The sequence below is a fragment of the Eretmochelys imbricata genome, chromosome 19, assembly GCF_965152235.1.
Source record: "Eretmochelys imbricata isolate rEreImb1 chromosome 19, rEreImb1.hap1, whole genome shotgun sequence".
Lineage (NCBI taxonomy): Eukaryota > Metazoa > Chordata > Testudines > Cheloniidae > Eretmochelys > Eretmochelys imbricata.
Window position 1 is genome coordinate 11,426,105 of NC_135590.1, and position 16,418 is coordinate 11,442,522.

The window sequence follows — 16,418 nt, forward strand, 5'->3', positions numbered from 1 at the left end:
GTCTTGCACCAGGATAGTAAAGGAGATGACTTTTTAATGTGAGTCACTGTCACAGCAAGATGTTACACAGGGCACCCATTATGCAAGGAAAGTTACATGTGTGACTTCCTGCGCTACTAAGGATAAGCGTCTGCTCTGCATAAGGTGTGGAGAGGGAAGGAAACATGCTGTTCCCCTTGTGTCATCCGTAAGCAACAAATGAACAGGAACTTGTTCTAAAAGAAGCAACTGAGACAACCCTAAAGCCTACCGATCATAACTGCTGCTTGTAGCCAACCTAAAGCATAGATAGTCACAGGCATTGCAAACCTGTCGTGTGTAAACAATGCATTAGTATAGTAAGACACTCCATTCTTGCCTCAAAGGAAGCAGTCGGGTCTAGTGAACAAAACACTGAGTTAGGAAACAGGAATTGCCTCATGGATCTGCCATTAACAGCGGAGTTGGGACACCATCTAACCTCGCCATAGCCAAATCTCCTCTCAGTAAACTGGGGCCAAGAGAAGGCAGTTTTGCGGACTAGTTCATATTTCTACAGCACTGTGAATGATAAAAATAATGTAAATGTTTCCAATTTAAAAAAAATAAAAAGAGAGAGAGATGTCCCCTTTCAGTGTTTGGGCCCTGGGGACTGCGGCGTTGGGCTTGGGCAAATGGCATTGATTAGAAGTTACAGAATGGTAAACATCTGACAAGCAAAACAAGGGCGCAAAAATTGAATTCTTAAAGTATACGCCTTTGAATAATGTCAGTTCTTTGCAGTAGAGGTGTGGTTACTGGTTACGTGCACAGTGCACCCTGTAAGCACTTGGGCATGCGCTTCATGCCATGTGTGCGATGAGTCCCGTGGAGTTCAGTGGCTGGAGCCTAAAGTTAAGCGTGTGCGCAGAATTTGCGCGCTGCTGCAATTGCATCTGCACAAGGCAGCTCCCGCCGCTGGGGCGGACCTTCGGGTCTGTCTGCGGTTCTCCAGCGAGGTCCGTCTGCCGGTCCAGTTGCAGAACTGGGGCACACAGCGCCAGACCCTGCAAAGCTGCGTACGCCGAGGAGTCCCACTGACATTGCCTCCGACCCCCAACGCTGCAGCCGGGGGTGAGCGCGGGCAGGACCGGGCCCGTTGCACTTCGCACGGCCCCCCCTGCCCTGGCCCCAATTCACCGCGACTTCTCCCCACTCCTGGGGTTTCTAGCTCCCTCCCCGGGGCTTTTCCGCGCAGTGGCCAGCAGGGGTCGCTAGCACCATTTTCTGTCGCTCGCCCAGGAGGCCGGCAGGCAGGCGCTGGGGCGCTCCTCGCGCATGCTCCGGCTGCAGGGGGGTGGGGGGGCGCACAGAGGACCGAGCGGGCCAGCCGGGGTGGCGGAGCAGCAGGGAGGTGAGAGCCCCGGTGCCGCTTCCCGTCCTCCTCCCCCCCCCCCGCTCGCCCCAGGGTAGCCAGGGGGGAAGCGAGGCTCCGGGCTGGGGGGGATGCACCGATCCCCGCCCCCTGGGTCTCAGGCTCCCCCTCCCCGGTGGGGGGCCGAGGCCTGGGCCGGCCCCACGTGGCCGCCGCGCGGCTGTGTCCGAAGGTTCCACGCGTGGAACGCCGAGTGTCAGCCCGCGCGCGCGCGCCCCCCGCCCCCGGCCGCGCTCCGAACGTTCCCCGGGAGCCGCTCGCGCAGCCCCCTCCCCCCGTCCTCCGGCGCGGCGCTGCGGCAGCGTGCGACAGGCAGGGCCCGGCCCAGCGCGGGAATTTCAAACCCCGGGGCAGCGGGGGGCAGCTCGCGCGCCTTGCCAGCGTGCGGGGCCGCGCGCGGGGGGCTAGTGGGCGCCGACCTGTCCTGACTCCCTGCAGAGGGGAGCGTGCGGGGGAGGAGGAGGGGCCATCAGGCCCTTAATTCCTGGCGGGGGGAGTTTGCAGGTTGGGACGCGGGTGGGGGGGGGGGCGTGTAATTCTCTGGGTGGCGCTGTCAGGGCTGGATGCGGGGTGGTTGTTGTGGCCTCGTTGGTCCCAGGATATTAGCCAGACAAGGTGCGTGAGGTGCAGGAAAAGACACTGCCTCGCCCGCCTACTCCTAAGGGTGTCACCCAGCAATGACGCCGCATGTGGGCAAAGCTCGGAGGGGTTTGCACATTGCCTTGCGCTTTCTGGTTGCACCTTTGAAGCTTGGATTACTCGGGCATTTCTCCGTATCTCATCTGAACCTCTTTACTTTTGTGCAGTTTTTTTCAAATATTGGTCATTGTGGAGAAAGCATTATGGCCACGCTCCACCCCAGGTATAGCTGCATTTCAGCAGTGGGTGGCATGATTTTTGTGGTGCATGGAACTCGTATAGCCAGGTTAATAAAACTGAGAACAAATTTTACATGGAAGATACCAAGTGAGCTAAAATTGTGCTGTATTGTATTGCAATGCCGGTGTCTTGGAGGATATCACTTTGCACATATAACCTTATACTTGGGGGTCTCAAAACACTTTACAAACATGAAAGGGGATGCAGCATAAAATGATTATCTTACTGAAACCTTCTATTTTTCACCTGTATTTCTAATAACATCTTACTTTGTTAAAACCGAGAATACCGGAAAAACGGAATCTCCTTTTCACCCTTTATTCATTGTTTACATTCTACCTTTTGCTTAACTTGGGCAATGAAAACTGACTAACCACTTTCACTTGAATTTCTAGTCAGTTTCTTACTGCCGGCACAATACTGCAATCATAGAATCATAGAATATCAGGGTTGGAAGGGACCTCAGGAGGTCATCTAGTCCAATCCCCTGCTCAAAGCAGGACCAATCCCCAATTTTTGCCCCAAATGGCCCCCTCAAGGATTGAACTAATGTTTGAGGTGTCAGCTCTGCCTGGGCCTCTTTAAGCAAATATTTTTGTGAAAATTTGTAAAAATACAGTTTTAGAAAACTCATCAAATGCACCCTAAATGTTGGGCCTAAAATCCTGAAGTGTCACTTTAAGCTTTTGTTAAGGTGTTAAAGTCCAGTGATTCCCTCTTACAGCCCTTGCTTGTGTGTGTCTTATCGCACTCAGGGCTTGTCAACCTTTTTTGGGCCGAGGCCCCCCCCAACGTGCTATAAAAACGCCACAGCCCACCTGTGCCACAAGTGTTTTTCTGCATATCCAGTAGATTAAAAACCAGGACCGGTGTTAGGGCTTATCAAGCACAGCAGTTGCCTAGGGCCCCACGGCACAGGGGGCCCCACAAAGCTAAGTTGTTTAGGCTTTGGCTTCCTGCTCTGGGCCCCAGTGAATCTAATGCTGGCCCTGCTCTCTGGTTCATTTTGGCAGACCCCCAGAAACCTTCTCTTGGCCCCTCAGGGGGCCCCGGACCTCTGGTTGAGAACCACTGATTGCACTCATTTTAGATAGGGTTGTAGGATCAGGCCATAAAATTATAACAAAAAATATGATTCTAGAAAGCAGAAGTAGACTCTTGAAGTAGCGGGCTGTTTGTTTCTTTAACATCTCTTCCTCCTCTTACGCTTTCAGATGTCAATATTTCGCAAGTCACGGACTGTTGTAATGGGCTAATGGGTATTTTTAGGACTAAGGACTAATTGTGTCTCTGACCTCTCCTGTAGCGAGGTACTGGAAAGCAGTGTTTCTGGGAGATAGAGCCATGAAACAGTTGGGGGCTTTGACTTTCTGGGAATTCACAATTGCATCCGAGATGGATTAGTGGGTAGAATGGAGAAAAGTAAATTAGATTCTAAAAATTCCAGGTGGTTTTAATGTAACAGTGGGATTTTCACAGTGGGCTAAGGTAATTAGACACCCAACTCCCACTTCACTTTCATCTCCCAGAGGCCTCTTGCAAAACTTCAGTGTCAGTGATTTAGCAAAGAGAGGACTGGGGAGAACTTGACAGTGTCCCTTTAAAAGCTTGTGCTTTGCAATTTTCCTGCTTTTCTCCCAGACTCTGGGTTAGTGCATGTCTTAACGTGGAGTGTTTTCAATTGTTTAGCTCTATAGCAATATGCCGGGAAAGCGTGCTGCAAAGAAGAGCCCGACACCAGAAGAAGGGTCTCCCGAGAGGAAGAAGATTAAAGGTAAAGTGGCTTTTTCAGGGTTTTGCACCTTCCTCTGAAACATTGAGGCTGGCTGGTGTGAGAGACAGGGTGCTGGACTAGATGGACCACCGGTCTGATCCAGTCTGACAATTCTTGGCCTTGTCTACAATGAGGATTTGCCCAGAATTTCAGCCATCGCTGTGTCCGCACTGGTTCGACCTCTAGTGTAGACAGTTTCAAGCCACAATATGCGCCAGTACAGTTTATCCCCGCGTGGAACTAGGATCACTGCTCCATGGATGTAGATCGTGGCTTTGTCTGTCTACACTAGAGTTTGAACAGATGCAGCTGTGTCATTTTGCTGGACACCAATGGCTGCAACTAGGGCAAATCCCATCGGGAACAAGGCCAAAGTGACTTTTCCTCTCCCGGTTCTGCAGTTTTTCTGGTTCTGATTGCTCCCTATCATTCAATGGGTGTTCGCTGCCGGTCAGCATCAGAAATGGCATCTTCCAGAAGCGTGCAGTACTGCAAATTGCCCTTTTCCCTGAGCTTGACTCCCTGCACACCTTGGGTTGTCTTCTGGTTTGTACTGTGCGTGCGGTTAACAACAGGGGAAGATGGTGAGGGTGCAGTTCGTGCTTTGCAATTCTGCTTTACGCCGGGAGAATTTAATTTTTTTTTAAAAGGTCCCATTTTCAATTCATGCTTGGGAGGTTTCTGTGGACGAAAAGGGTCTTCTGGCTGTGCCTTGGGAGGCTGTGATTAGAGGTTATGTTGCTTTCGAGTTGGTTAGTTCAGTTTGTGTGGAGGACACTGAGGACCTCCGAGAACGCTGGGTGATACTGCCCCAAAGCGACAGGTTTCTTTACTCTTCACTCCAACCACATGTGAACGGCTTTTATTTTTTTATTGCATTCAGGCATGCGATAGACTAAATAACAATCCATGCAAAGATAATTTCACTCCCCACGCAGCCTTTCTCTTCAAAGTCAAGTCTTCTCTGTCGACACCTCCTTCACACGCCAAGAAACGATACAGGCTTAACATTGCTAGGGCTTTTTTTTTTTGACTCTCGCTTTAATAATAGATGTAAGTCGGGGGGGAGAGTTGTGTCAAAATGTTGATGTAGAATAAGCTCTGGCCAGCCCGAAGAGGTTGAGAAACTCTGGACTAAATAACAAAGACGCCAAGCACTTCTAGAGCCCCTGCCCCCCAAGGATCTGCAAGCAGCTTGCTCTGAATCCTTCCACCATTCTTTGAGGAGGGGGAGTTGTATTCCCATTGTATGGATGGTGACTCTGAAGCAAGGCAGGGCGTGGGCTGACTTGCCCAAGGTCTTTCGGTGAGTCAGATGCAGGAGAACCCCAGGAGTCCAGACATGCTGCTGCTTAAATATGAACCCTCCCGTGGGGTTCGTGCGAGGGACTGTCGGTCTCATGAGCTCAGCGCAGGTTGCAATGGGAAGGCCAGCACAATAGCTGTCTGTTGCTGAGCCAGCCCCTTGTTCTGGGAGCTTTGGGAAGGACGTCTTGACTGCCATGATATTGCATGAGCGTGAATCTGGCCTCTCGCTTATCAAGTGTTTTCCCCCTCTGTCTCCTGTGCTCCAGTCTGCCATTCTTCACACCGGACAGAACCTGGCCTGGTGCTGACACTGGGACAGGGGGACGTCGGGCAGCTGGGCCTGGGAGAGGATGTGATGGAAAGGAAGAGGCCAGCCCTGGTGCAGCTGCCCGAGAAGATCGTCCAGGCAGAAGCAGGGGGGATGCACACCGTCTGCCTTAGCCAGACGGGCAAAGTGAGTCTGCGGCACCTTTATCCGAGTCTGATCGTGGGAAAGGAGTGAGGACATGAAATCGAATGGGGGGAGGGGACGCTCCTTTAGGTGACTCGTTGAGCAGATTGACTGAGATGTTGGACTGAAAGCGCAGTCTTAATTACTGTTCTTGTGCAATGGGTCAAAACCCTTTGGAACCTCCCCCTCAAACAGGTTCCTTGCTCCAGAGTCTCTCTGATTACAGTGCCATCACGTTACCGTGATCTCACTCTGCAGCCTTCTGACCTTCCATAGCTTCTGGTCAGAGCCTGGACGCTTAGAGTGTCGGGAGGGGGCTGTCCTGGGGTCCCTCGCTCTGAGCAGCAGATTGTGGCGTGCAGCGAGGGAGCTGTGAGTTGGTAAAATTCCTGGCTTTGAAATGAACCGTGCAGGGGGAACCTGCTGCTGTACGACTCCAGCTGTTAACGCTGTACTGCATCTGGCCCGGTGGTAAGCAGCGCCATGGGACGGCTCTGTGATCATAGAATATCAGGGTTGGAAGGGACCTCAGGAGGTCATCTAGTCCTCGGGTTCAGAGAGCATCAAGAGAGAGTTGTCTCTGTGCTCCCCAGGCAGATCCTCTTGTGTGAGATCTTGGAAACCACATGGTCCTTCTGCCCAGCAGGGACATTAAAGGTCTCCTAATACCTTCCAGGAGAGGGGGCGCTTGCCCCGAGTCCTTGCCCAGAGTTCCCCCTTCCTCACCAGTACGCCGCGGCGTGTCGACTTCCTCCCGCCAGCAGTGACTGTTTCCTTGACCTTGTAAGCCTCTAACTTTTAAAGTGCTTTGAGATGAAAGGGGCGACCTCCCTCACCCTCCAACTGTGGCTTCTGAGGCTAACGCATCCCCCTCGGCTGGGAGCTGGTGGCTGAGCTCCCTGCCAGCTGCTCTACGCGTGTGGTCATTAGAGCCAGGTGGGTTCTCCTGCACTGGCTTTGTCCTCCTTGCTCTGGGCCCCTTTCCCACCGTGAGATGTTTCCATTTCCAGATCTACTCCTTTGGCTGCAACGATGAAGGTGCCCTGGGACGCGACACCTCCGAGGAGGGCTCAGAGACCACCCCGGGGCTGGTGGAGCTGCAGGAGAAGGTGGTGCAGGTGTCTGCCGGCGATAGTCACACAGCAGCGCTGACGGAGGACGGCAGGGTCTTCCTCTGGGGCTCTTTCCGGGTATGCGAGCTGTGCTGGCTCGGGGAGCTCTGCTGCGTCTTCCCGGGCTCTGCCACTCAACGTCTCTCTCTCCGTCCAGGATAACAATGGAGTCATCGGTTTGCTGGAGCCCATGAAGAAGAGTGCCCTTCCAGTACCGCTGCAGCTAGATATGCCTGTCCTTAAAATAGTCTCAGGTGAGCGAGGGCTCGGTGCGCAGGTGACTCAGGCTGACGGACAAGCCGCTAACCCTGCTCCAGCAGCCCTGACAAAATCAGGCCCAGAATAAACCGGGTTAGTTGATCTTTTTCTACCAGCTGCAGAAGGCTGTTCCCTCCCCTCCGCCAGCCCAGTGCGCGCCTCCTGTCTTACCCCTGTCTGGCCATTAATAATAATAGGTTCTCGGTGCAGCCTCTCTGCAAGTACTTTGCAAATGTGAACTAACGAATCCTTGCGGAGTAGGAGTATTGTCCCTCTCGTGGGTGGGGAAACTGAGGCAGGGCAGGTAAGGGACTTTTCCACGGTGTAGATGGGGAGTCATCAGTGACTCTAGTCGTAATGTTTCCGGTGCCACCGTTTTGGGGGTGGTTAGGACTCAGCTGATGTCCATGTGTGGGTTGGGGTCAGATGGGAGAGGTGGCTTGGTGCTCGTGGTTGATAAGGGAGCAAATAACACAGGGAGTTAGCATTAGATGCAAATAGAAACTGTCCTCTTGCTGGTCCAGGGTTAGTGCAGGGCGTAAAACTCCAGGGCCTCTTACCAAGTTCATACTTGGTACGCTTTAACGTGGGACTTCAACGCTCAACGCTTTAGCATGGGACTTGACGTGCAAGGCTTGTTCTCCGGCAATCTTCCAGTGTTACCCAGCCGTGCTGCTGGCCCCGGGGAGGGGTACCAGGGGCGGGCACGCAGCACGGGGATCGGCGTCCCAAGGCTGGTGCTAGCCCTCTCTCTGTCCCCGCAGGGAACGATCACTTAGTGCTGCTGACCGTGGACGGGGACCTGTACACATGCGGTTGTGGCGAGCAGGGCCAGCTGGGAAGGGTGCCGGAGCTCTTTGCCAACCGGGGAGGAAGGAAAGGCTTACGTGAGTTGCTCTTCATGCCGCGAGGGGGATATGCGCTGGTGGGGCCCCTTGAGCCAGTACCTGCTAGGACACTGTGGGCTAGGGGGGTTATAGACACTGATGTCCTCCCCGAGCCAGGCTGGGACGTGGGCTCGCTGAGTAGGGAGGTGCAGAAGCTGGCTGGACTGCAGTCTCCAGGGTGCCAAGCTGGCTGCTTTTGCCGGAGCTAAGTTCCCTGGCACGTGCTGTTGGTGATGATCCCTCCTGCCTTGGGAGCTACACCCCCCCATGTAACAGGTGGGCACGCTCGGCCCCGAGCTGGGGAGATGAGCTGGTTCGATGGCAGCCCTGTCCTGCTGGGGGCTGGCTGAGTGACTCTTTGGTGGCAATGAAACGGGATAGATCAGAGGCAGGGGGGTGGGTTTGCAGCGCTGCCGGAGGGCAGGACACATGGGCAAGTCTCTCTTATACCAGCTGACTCCTCTGTCAGCGAGGAGAGGGTATTGGGCAGCCCCGTGCTGGCTCCGCGGGGGCTACCAAGTTTCTTTTTAGACAAGCGGCTTGAGTTGTTCAGTCTCCAGATCCCTGGTGTGGGGCAAGGGAGGGCTGGGTGCTGACGGATGAGCCTGTGAAGGGACTTCCACCCCACAGAGCGCCAGGAGACTAAGGCCCCAAGAGGGGGCACTGTCCAGCTTGGAGTGACACTGTGCTTGACTGACTGAAGCACTTGAAAGGCCAGCCAGGCTTGTCGTCCCCGTCCCCCCCCCGATGTGTCTGTGGGGAGGGCACCTGTGCCTGGCTCTCCTCGCTGCAGCCTGCTCTCTCGTCTCCCGTGTAGAACGACTCCTCGTGCCTCAGCGTGTCCCTCTCAAGGGGAGAAGTGGCAAGGGCCGGGTGCGCTTCCAGGACGCCTTCTGCGGGGCATACTTCACCTTCGCCGTCACCCAGGAGGGCCACGTTTATGGCTTCGGCCTCTCGAACTATCACCAGCTGGGTGAGGTGTTGTCTGTGTTCCGCGCTAGGTGCTGTACGTGTGCACAGTGAGAGAATCTCCAGGTAGACGCCTGAGCGGAGGGGAGAAAGGGAGTGGTGTCTCACCGAGGGGGAAGTGGGGTGCAGAGAGACGAAGTGACTTGCCCAAGGTCACGCATGGGGAGTGTGTAGCAGAGCTGGGGAAAGAATCCAGGCCTCCTGAGCCCCATCCAACGCCTTGACCACGGACCAGCCTTCCTCTCTGCCCCCGCTGTTCAAGCATTGAGTCGAGCGTAATTGGTTAATGAAGGAAAACACCAAACTATCTAGCTGGGCCCCAGCAAGCCGGGCGCGCCCACTGCTGTGGCTTTGTGTAACGCTTTCCAAAGTGTCCGGGTGTGGCCAGGCTGCTGGGATCTTTAATAGCTCCCCTGTGGGCTGTATCCCTGCCCCTGACCGCAGAGGGGCCGGGTGGTCTTTCTCGCCTCAGAGGGACCTGTCCATTGAGAAAGTGCTGAATTTTCGGGCTGTCCCACGGCTCCCATTGAATTCAATGCGAGAAGGTGTTCGAGGCCGGGCCCTCCCACAGCGTAGGTAGGTCCTGTGCCCTGCTAAATGCTCTGTCCCATCCGTGCGTGGTCGGTCCCGGTGGCAGAAGAAAGGTGTCATTAAAGCAAGGGGCCTGCTTGCATCCTGCTCGCTGACATGGTAGGAAGCCGGGCACAGTTGGGATAGATGAGAAGGCTCCTTCCGGCGCTGCTAACTCCACACGTGGCCTGTTCCCATATCTGGGCACCGATGCTCTCAGCTCCTCGGACCTCCAGGAGCACGTATTTGGAAGCAATGCAGGTGACTCTCTCTGGGCATTTCTTACTGTACCAGGCTCTTGTCAAGCACCCCCTTCCTCCCAGGTGTACCCTAAAAGCCCAGGTTTCAGAGTAACAGCCCAACTAAAACCCCTCCAACGCATTATTAAGGATCTACAACCTATCCTAAAGGATGACCCAACACTCTCACAAATCTTGGGAGACAGGCCAGTCCTTGCCTACAGACAGCCCCGCAACCTGAAGCAAATACTCACCAACAACCACATACCACACAACAGAACCACTAACCCAGGAACTTATCCTTGCAACAAAGCCCGTTGCCAATTGTGCCCACATATCTATTCAGGGGACACCATCACAGGGCCTAATAACATCAGCCACACTATCAGAGGCTCGTTCACCTGCACATCCACCAATGTGATTTATGCCATCATGTGCCAGCAATGCCCCTCTGCCATGTACATTGGTCAAACTGGACAGTCTCTACGTAAAAGAATAAATGGACACAAATCAGATGTCAAGAATTATAACATTCATAAACCAGTCGGAGAACACTTCAATCTCTCTGGTCACGCAATCACAGACATGAAGGTCGCTATCTTAAAACAAAAAAACTTCAAATCCAGACTCCAGCGAGAAACTGCTGAATTGGAATTCATTTGCAAATTGGATACTATTAATTTAGGCTTAAATAGAGACTGGGAGTGGCTAAGTCATTATGCAAGGTAGCCTATTTCCTCTTGTTTTTTCCTCCCCCCCCCCCCAGATGTTCTGGTTTAACTTGGATTTAAACTTGGAGAGTGGTCAGTTTGGACGAGCTATTACCAGCAGGAGAGTGAGTCTGTGTGTGTATGGGGGTGGGTTTTTGGAGGGGGGTGAGGGAGTGAGAGAACCTGGATTTGTGCAGGAAATGGCCTAACTTCATTATCATGCACATTGTGTAAAGAGTTGTCACCTTGGATGGGCTATCACCAGCAGGAGAGTGAATTTGTGTGGGGGGGTGGAGGGTGAGAAAACCTGGATTTGTGCTGGAAATGGCCTAACCTGACGATTACTTTAGATAAGCTATTACCAGCAGGACAGTGGGGTGGGAGGAGGTATTGTTTCATATTCTCTGTGTATATATAAAGTCTGCTGCAGTTTCCACGGTATGTATCTGATGAAGTGAGCTGTAGCTCACGAAAGCTCATGCTCAAATAAATTGGTTAGTCTCTAAGGTGCCACAAGTACTCCTTTTCTTTTTCCTAAAAGCCCACTGGTTTTAGCAGAGGTTTTGCATGGCACAGGGCCTGTGCATTTAATAACGGCTGCAGGATACAGAACAGGTGGGACATTCTTGGATTGTCTCCTGATGGTCCCCGTCCAGGCTAAGCACCGTGGATTAAGTCTCGTGGTGTAGTGCGTCCGTTCTCCTGCAGCGGGCTTGGGGGTGACCTGCCGGCTGCGGGCGGGGCTTCTGCTCACCTGTCTCTGACTTCCTTGGCTTTCGTTGTCCCCCCTTGCAGGGACGCAGGACACCGAGCCCTGCTTTGCTCCCCAGAATCTGACATCCTTCAAGAACTCCACCAAGTCCTGGGTGGGGTTTTCGGGTGGCCAGCACCACACGGTATGCATGGACTCGGAAGGTGAGTGGGGCAGCTGCTTGTGAACCAAAGGGGGGCAGGGGTCCGCAGTTCTTTGGTTTTGGGCCGCTGTCTCCCAGCGCCAGGGCACTGGGATTGGGGTGACGGTTGAGCCTAAGATCCTTGGCATTCATGAGGTCATGGGCAGCTCTCTCTGCTGAGCTGGTACGTGGGTTGTGGCTGCCGCTGGGATGTTCAGCATAGTCCATGGTGAAGGGGACTTTTCGGTCTCTTTCCTAGCAAGGTTGTGGGAATCACACCTGGCTTTTCTGTCACACTTTTCACCTGTAGCTCTCAAGTGCTTTACAAAGGAGGTCAGTGTCCTTATCCCGATTTTACAGGTGGGGAAACTGAGGGATGGAGGGAGTTGCGGGACTTGCCCAGGTCACCAGGAATAGAGCCCAGGTCTCCAGAGTGCCGGTTCAGTGCACTATCCACTAGACCACGCTACCTCTCTGGTAAATGAGAGGACACCATGCTGCAGTCCCAACGTTGATTGCATTACATACAGAATCACAAAAGGCTCATGGATGCTGCTAATAACCAGAAATAAGTAACTGCTCCTAGTGCAGGAGGGCCTTGGCTTGGCTGGATCTGTGTGTCAGAGAGCAAGAAGCTTGATGGGGGGCTTGTGAGGCCCATACAGACACACAGACCCTTCCCCCCCCCCCCCCAAGTGCTTCATGCCCTTGGCCTTCCCCAAAAGACCATGTTCAGCGCAAGCAAAGACTGAAGTCCTCCTGCTAACTCCGGTTGCACATGTCCCGAGAATGCAGCTCGTCTCTCCCTAGCAGGCAGTGGGGGTGGGACGGGGCTGAGCAAATATGGGAATCAGGAGCAACTTCTTCGCTTTGGACCCTGGTATCTAAGCGGGGTGTCGGTCTCCATCTTGTGTCCTCTCACCATGGCTCAGTTTGCATGCTGCTGGCCTGGAGCGGTCTGCAGGCTGCTGGGTTCCACACAGGGCAATTCGGGGAAGGAATAATGCCTGAGATTAGCCAGATCTGACTGGCAGGGGGCCGGACGTATGTGGGGTGACCGAGGTAGGTACCCGAGTGATGTAAATTCTATGCATCCGGGGTGGTCTTGGCTCCCGAGGAATAATGTGTCTTTTGCATTTCCTACCTGTGCCAGGGAAAGCCTACAGCCTGGGCAGGGCAGAGTACGGCCGGTTAGGGCTTGGAGAAGGGGCAGAAGAGAAGAGCATGCCCACCCTCATCCCGGAGCTGCCAAGCGTCTCCTCCATTGCCTGCGGGGCGTCTGTTGGCTATGCTGTTACCCAGGAAGGTAAGTGGAGGGGGTGGCTCTGTGGGTAACACGCGACTATGGAGCCTAGTCAGTTAGCGCCTCCGTTTGGGTGCCAGGAATGCAGCTAATACCAGTCCCTTCCTGGCTGGCAAGCAGCGATGGGCTGTGACAGCCCCGCAGGCTAAAATCCTCAAGCCAGGGAAGCTATGGGCTTTCCCACCCGCCCGCTGGGCCCGAGGCTTGATCCACAGACCCCCGGGAGAAGGGTGGGGGTGAGGGGAGGAGACCCACGCAATCCTGACCCATCGTGCTGAGGGTGGGCAAGGCAGATCTTTGCAGGATAGACACCAGTATGCGGGGAGCCGAGACTGAGACAGTCGAATTGCTACATACCCCCAGCTCCCCAGCCGTCAGCCAACAAGGTTAATAACAACCCTGCCTGGCCTGGATTAGAACCACCGACCTAGAGGGGAAAGACTCCATATCCTGTTACTAATCCAGTCCCCCTGCAGAACAGCCCCTGGTGGTGCGTGGTGGGAACCCTGGCACTGCATGCCGTTTGCACGCAGTTCGAGCTGGGCAAACGCTGCAAAAATATCTTTCTGTGAAGGCGCTGTTTATAAAGGGTCAATGGGGAAACTGGACATGCGCACTGGGTGTTAGAAGTGGCTCCAAGCTGCCTATTGGATCCCCCCAGCAATTGATTAACCACATATGAAACCACCTCTGGTTCACTTAGTTACCCTTTATGAATGGAGCCTTCATGTGAAGAAAAGCCAGTATTAATCTGGAGTCTCGGCCTCGCCGTTCCCTGGAGCATCCGCAGGGCTGAGTCCTGGCAACACGAGTACTCACAGGAAGCTAACACTCTGCCCGCGCCCGAGTGCTGGGTTCGAAAGCCACTTCCCCTCCTCGCCCCAGGAACCCGCTCGGATCTGTCCGTGTTCTGGGCACGCAGCACGGTCTCCAGCGTTGGATGGGCAATCAGCGTCTGTCCCTGTCTGTCTTCAGGGCAAGCGTTTGCTTGGGGCATGGGCACCAACTACCAGCTGGGCACAGGGGAAGAGGAGGACGTCTGGAGCCCCGTGGAGATGACTGGCAAGCAGCTGGAGAATCGCGTCGTCCTGTCTGTGTCCAGTGGGGGGCAGCACACCGTCTTGCTGGCCAGAGAAAAGGAGCAGAGTTGATGACGCAGCATTGTGCAGCAGTAACGCTGGGGACGCCCCCCCCACCCGAGTGGCTCAGGGGTGGGGTTTGGGAGACTGGCCTCTGGTAGTTTCCTGAGACCTTCTGATTTGTCTGCAGAGTTGTGGGGGGAAGCCCCCCAGCTGACACCAGCTGCCTCTTACTCTAATCCTAGGGGCAGAGTCTGCATGGCTGGAGTGTGGCTTTTCAGAGACACCTTTCCCCTCTGGAAGCGTGCGGCTTTGCTGGTGTATTCAGGGCTCACTTCCTCCTCCTCCTCTTCCTCCCCGCTTGGTCACCCCGAAGCTGATTTACCAGCGTGATGGCAAAGTGGGTTCCCCACCATTTTAAACAATTCCGGGCCCAGCCACGCTGGCATTCCCCTTTATATGCAACAGGACTTGGGTGTCTCAAACTTTTTAAGGCCACAGCACCCGAAAGCCAAATCCCCCAGTCCCTGTCTTCCCCATCTCCCATTTCCTTAGCGCTCTCCCGTGGGCCTCGTGTGATTTGAGTCACTTTTATGTATCTGTTGGCCGAGTCTCTTTTTACTGTAGATATCCGAGGCCGGCCATCCGTCCCCCAGCTCCTTCCCTCTGCTTGCGTGATTTGCTAGCCGGTGTGATCACAGCGGACATGCCTCTCAGAGCAGCGTAAGGTCCAGAGGCAGAGGATCTAACCTGGGGAGGGGTGTAGGGCAGATAGGTGGGAGGAAGTGTTCTGGTCTCTCCTGGGGGGTTTTCTAATGTCACCTGAACTGTGACTCAGGCCCAACTCCTCAACCGGGAGTCTCTGAAGTCAGTCTCTGAGATCCTTGTTTAAGTTCTTAAGTAGCTGGCCTCGGTTTTAGCTGCAAAATGCTGAGCGATCTGGAGTTCCCTTGGAAGTTGGGAGCGCTCAAGACCTTTGCAAATCAGACCACTTTCGAAGAGCAACCCCGGACAGTTGCATTTGAATACATTGTCTTAGACTAAACCCTGCAGGTGGGTGAAGTTTTGAGCAAATCATTTGTCTAGTCAAATCGTTCCATTTCCCTAGCGGATGCAGACGAGAGCTAGGAAGAGGCATGGTTTCACATCACTGAACTCCCTCTTGTGTCCACCTGCTTTTAGAATTGCAACAGCCGGTCTTCACTCCCTGTATCCGTCGGCTTTGGAGACTTTCAGCAAGAGAACGGTTTTGTTGTTGGCTTTTTGTTTGTACTCTTTTGTGCCCTCCCCTCCCCCCAGTTAGGGTTTTAATTTACTACATAGGCCTTGAAGAGGAGGAAGAAAAACCAATTCCAACTATGCATTAGATCACTCAAAGTAACTAGCCTGATTTAGTACCTTGGATGATTGTGTGTGTCTAATTAGGCAGGCCATCTACCCCTCTCCCACTCTGTCTTCTGCAGCTGCATTCCAAACACCTTGAATAAGAACCGCGGTTCTGCAAAGAACTGTTTTATATGTTAAGTTATAGCAATATCAGGGAGGGAACAGGGAAATTGTACAATGGCTCATATAATAATTTTGGTTTTTGTTGTTTTTTTTTTTAAGAAAAAAAGAATTTAAAAATATTTTGCAGGGTGAGTGGGGAAGAGAGGCAGGAAACTGTAAACTTTTAACATTTGGAATAAATCGAGTTTTGATAACCCCTAGTGTGGCTCATCGCTGAAGAGGGGAGATGTCTTGGTTTAATTTGGAATGTTTTTCTGCGTCTCTTGGGCCCTGTGAAATGCTGGGAGACTAACCCAGAGCAGTTGGCTTTGTTTTACTACCCTGGGCAGCTGCTTTTCAAATATGAATTTTTAAATTGTAGCACAGAATAATACATCTAACAATATTTTCTCTTCTTTGGGTATCTTTAGGGTGCCCATCATGGCGCTGTCTGGGTACCAGGGCTCTTCTAACTCTCCCGTGCAATCTGTGTTCGTGCAGCTGAGAACCAGGCTCGGTTCCAGTTCCTTCAGCCACAAACCGAGCCTTCTGCAGCGCCTTTCCTAGCTGGTCTGAACGAAATGTTCCTATTCAAACTTGCCCCTGGGTTGAGAAGCAGTGTGCCCTAGAGGTGAGGGCAGGGCTTGGGAGTCAGGACTCCTGGCGTGGCAGAAAGGCAGGCGTGGGCCCTGTGTGTTTTGAGGTTGGTTGTGTATTGCAGGAATGCCTAGGAGCCTCAGTGATGGATCGGGACTTCATTGCGCTCGGCGCTGTACAGACCCAGAACAAAGATGGTCCCTCCCTCAGAGTTTGCGGTCTGGGTCTGACGGTGTTAGCACCTAATTGGATAATGCTCGCTGCCCTGCGCTTTAACCCAATAGATGCCACTTCCTCCCCAACCCACGAGCTTCTCCAGCGCCCGTGTGCTCGTGAGAGAAGACACCCAATCCCGCCTTGACAGGTGCTTCGCTTTCAGTCTGACCTACGGCTGCTTCTAACGCTGGTGCCCCCGCCCATCAATGGGCTTAAGAAATGCACTTCTCGCTGCAGGGCAGGTGGGAAGCTGGGGAGTCATTTATTTTTAAACAGGTGTCAGAAAAATACC

The 16,418-nt window shown here is 53.6% G+C and overlaps 1 protein-coding gene across 1 annotated transcript; it reads left to right on the forward strand.

The window, feature by feature from the left end:
- Positions 1 to 1,320: 1,320 nt before the first annotated feature.
- On the forward strand, positions 1,321 to 15,528 carry RCC1 (regulator of chromosome condensation 1). Its single transcript, XM_077838017.1, has 10 exons — positions 1,321 to 1,372; positions 3,962 to 4,046; positions 5,621 to 5,808; positions 6,816 to 6,995; positions 7,075 to 7,171; positions 7,940 to 8,062; positions 8,880 to 9,035; positions 11,346 to 11,465; positions 12,597 to 12,749; positions 13,722 to 15,528. Exons 2-10 carry the CDS (start codon positions 3,974 to 3,976, stop codon positions 13,895 to 13,897), a joined length of 1,266 nt encoding a protein of 421 aa, XP_077694143.1. The 5' UTR covers positions 1,321 to 1,372; positions 3,962 to 3,973; the 3' UTR covers positions 13,898 to 15,528.
- The last annotated feature ends 890 nt before the right edge of the window (positions 15,529 to 16,418 follow it).